Source organism: Fulmarus glacialis, unplaced genomic scaffold, assembly GCF_000690835.1.
Source record: "Fulmarus glacialis isolate BGI_N327 unplaced genomic scaffold, ASM69083v1 scaffold29194, whole genome shotgun sequence".
Classification (NCBI taxonomy): domain Eukaryota; kingdom Metazoa; phylum Chordata; class Aves; order Procellariiformes; family Procellariidae; genus Fulmarus; species Fulmarus glacialis.
Genome location: NW_009207835.1, coordinates 1,195 through 4,506, shown reverse-complemented (window position 1 = coordinate 4,506; position 3,312 = coordinate 1,195). Strand labels below are relative to the sequence as shown.

The 3,312-nt window shown below is 58.4% G+C and overlaps 2 protein-coding genes across 2 annotated transcripts in view; one reads left to right on the top strand and one right to left on the bottom strand.

Moving 5' to 3' along the window:
- The window catches only part of NOP16 (NOP16 nucleolar protein), a 2,224-nt gene extending 961 nt beyond the window's left edge, over positions 1 to 1,263 (top strand). Inside the window, exons 3-4 of the mRNA XM_009576280.1 lie at positions 689 to 795; positions 1,068 to 1,263. Coding sequence (XP_009574575.1) covers positions 689 to 795; positions 1,068 to 1,211 — 251 coding nt within the window. The 3' untranslated portion in view covers positions 1,212 to 1,263. The remainder of the gene's footprint in view (positions 1 to 688; positions 796 to 1,067) is intronic.
- A 1,437-nt stretch (positions 1,264 to 2,700) lies between these two features.
- The window catches only part of LOC104075698 (ADP-ribosylation factor-like protein 10), a gene marked incomplete at its 5' end in the record, with an annotated part of 1,184 nt that continues 572 nt past the window's right edge, over positions 2,701 to 3,312 (bottom strand). The window contains 2 exons of the mRNA XM_009576281.1: positions 2,701 to 2,877; positions 3,282 to 3,310. Of these exons, the coding sequence (XP_009574576.1) occupies positions 2,701 to 2,877; positions 3,282 to 3,310 (206 nt within the window). The remainder of the gene's footprint in view (positions 2,878 to 3,281; positions 3,311 to 3,312) is intronic.

Sequence of the window (3,312 nt, the reverse complement as noted above, 5' to 3'; positions counted from 1 at the left end):
GAACCACACCACTGCCATTGCACTTGGGGTTCTCCCAAGGCCCTGTGGGTTATTTTGTCTCTCATCTCAGTGCTGTACCAGGGGCAGGGAAGGGGTTACTTCTTGTCCAGGCTTGTGGGCTTGTAGAGGAGTACTCCCCGGCAGCAGTCAGCTGGGGGTTCCCAGCCAGGGTGGAGCTGAGCTGGGAGGCAGGACAGCAGCTCTGCTGTTCCCATGTGTCCTCTGTCTCATGAATTTCCTTTTCCCTCCTGTGCTGCCTTTTTTGCAGTATTTCTACCTGCAGCCCCAGGAGACCTCTTGTCACTCTGAAACATGCTGGTGTGTGGCACCAGGGTAACAAGAAACTGGCTGTAGTACCCCACGTGTTTTGGTGGTGGGCTGGGCAGCTCTGAACAGTCACGCTTTGCAGCCTGGGCAGAAAGGCTCCGCTCCTCGTGGTGTGAGCTGGAGAGGAGCCGCAGCGCAGGCCTGGATGCTTGCAGCCTATGCGGAGGGCTGTTGTCTTGTTCATTTTCCTGCATGATCGTGCCGGGAAGCAGCCCTGTGTGTGCAAGCAGTGGAGCTGTGCTGCAGGAGCCACGTCCTTTCTGCAGTACTGGCAGGGCTCAATCTTGGGAAGAGACTGGGGACCTCTGAGGTGCTGCTTGCTTCCCTCCCCTGCTTCATGGAGTCTCTGTCCTCTGCCTAGAGATGGAATATGAGGCAAGTCTCCCCGAGAAGAAGTCAAACACGCTCTCACGAGATCTCATTGACTACGTGCGGTACATGATACAGAACCACGGGGAGAACTACAAGGTAAGTACTGGCTGTCCCAGAGCGAGGAGCACCCAGAGTGATTCACTCTTGGATCTTCTGCAGGATGGGAATCGCTACTCCTTTCTGTCCTGGATCCTGTTTTGCAGTCACCTGATTGTTAAGGGGAAGCAGCGCTTTGAACCTTGGCCAGATCCCTGTCTGAGTCATGCAGTGATCACAGCCGGCCTGGGTGGGCCTTTGGAGTGTGGCTGGGCTGGATTGGTGTTTGGTCTTGGGGCCACTCCTCTGACTTACCCTTTCCGTTGTCACAGGAAATGGCTCGAGATGAGAAGAACTACTACCAGGATACTCCCAAGCAGATTAAGAGAAAGATCAATGTGTACAAGAATTTCTATCCTGAGGAGTACAAGGATTTCATTGCATCACTCAAGCAGGAGAAGATGGATGTGCAGTGACTGCCCTTTTTTCTCAGGTTTGCCTGCAAGTGCAGGTTTGATGTGACCATCTTCTGAACCGAGCGGGGACTGACAGAGAGGTGACAGTCACAGGCTCAGCACCAACAAGTTGAGCTATGCAAAGCCTCTGGCGATGGAGGAAGGACCTTCATTAGAAAAAGACAGTTATAACCAGCCATGAAAGACTCTTGGCTTGTGGCGTTGGGACTGAATGTGCTGTGCCGCTCCCTTTCTGTGTGGCGGTTGGCACTTCTTTTGCCTTGTTAAAATAAATTACTCTTTCAAGCTGGTGTGAATGTCTTGCTCATGGGCTCTTGCTGGGTGCAGTCCCACTTCGGAGAGCTCCTGGTGCCGACCTGCGGGACATGGGCATCGGGTGTGTGTGGGGCTGGGGGCCCACGGGGTGCGGGCAGCACTTGGGCCTTTGCTGATTTCCCTGTAAGCAGAGGCTGGAGCGGGGCCACATGCTGCCTCCTTCCCTCCCCGAGCGACCTTCCTGCCTCCAGCTCTGAAGACCAGGCTGGGGACTCCTTCCCTGCCAAGGAGCTGGAGGGCAGCGCAGAGTGATCAGCCTCTTTTATTGACAAAGGGAAGGAGCGACTGTACAAAAGGTTTTGCAGCTGAGACCGGCAGGCGCATACTCCCCTTTCCCCGATGTGCTCCCCAGCTTCCACGATAGGTTTTCCAGAACCCAGCGCCCCATGGCCTGACCCAGCAGCCCTTCTGCCTGTGGGCAGGGCTTCCTGCGGGACCTGAGCCTGGCTCCTTCCCCTTTTCCCTGGGGCAGCTGAGAGGGAGGGAGACCAGGCAGGGGGGCAAACGCCTGCTGAGCGCAGCTCGTCTTTACCCCTGTTCAGGGTGAAGGGGCAGTGCAGGGCTGCCCGATACCTGCCTTCATCTCTCACAAACAGGGCTTTAAATACAGAGTTGGGGGAATTGAAAGCTGTGCTCAGCCCCGGTGAGGGACAGCCTGAGCTGGTTATTCCCACTGGTGTGCGCTGTACTGGCAGGGCTGCACCAGCAGTAACTCCTCATGTTTTTCAGGGAGGAGAGCCCATCCCCTGGGATAACCTGTCTGTGCCAGAGGGTGAAAGGGTTACCTTGCTTGTTCAGTCCCATTCATTTAACATCATGCAGGGCTGCCATGAAGGTGTGGGGCCCTGCCCTGTGCCACACATTCCCGCTCACCAGGAGGTAAGAGCCGTGCTCGTGGCACCATCCCAAGGGAGGCTTCATCCCTGAACTGGGGGAGGCGGCTGTCCTCTCCCCGTGGCAGAGAGCAGAGCCCACTTCTCTTGTTCCCCGAGGACAGCCATGCTGCAGCTCAATCCCAAGCTCTGTGGGGTGCAACAAACACCCCAGGACTGGCAGCCCGCTATCAGCGAGTCTGAGCTCCAGGGCTCCTGCCCAGCTGCCCCCATCCTTGCGCCACAGACCCCGAAAGAGGAGCCGTGCCGGGGATGGGAGCCTGTCCGCTCCCCGTGCGGGCTCAGGGCTGGGAGAGCAGGGTGACCAGCAGGCTCTTCACACGGAGGACGCTGGTGGCAGTGCTCAGGCTGTCCCAGGTCGCGCTGGTGGGCAGGAGGAAGAGTTCCCGCTGCCCGCTGAGTGTGTGCAGGGCCAGCTCCTCCCGCAGCTCTGCCGTGCTCAGGGCGTTGCTCTTATCCTGCAAGGGAGAAAGGCGGCTGCTCAGGAGGGGAGCGGCGCCAGGAGCAGCGCTGCCGGCTGGCAGGAGCCCTGTCCTGCCTGTGCGGTCCTGGCAGGGATTGTGCACAGGAAGCTGATGGGAAACAGCACCAGGCATGCGCTTGGCCGCCTGCCTGGGGAACGTATTTCCCCTGGGGATTTTGCAGGCTGCTGCCTGGGTGCTCTCCTAAAAGTCGTTAGCCGGGGCACTGGCAATGGCAGCTGCGCCTCCTGACGAAAACTGGAGGAGGCAGGCCCTGAGAAATCAGATTTTGCAAGAGCAGGTGGATTTTGGGTATCAGGATTTCCCCTTGGGGCCCTGGGGAGGGACAGTTTCACTGCGAACAGCCCCAGCAGCAGCTGAAGGGACAGACGGCCACCCACCCGCTTGTTGGCCCGGACGACCAGGGGCACG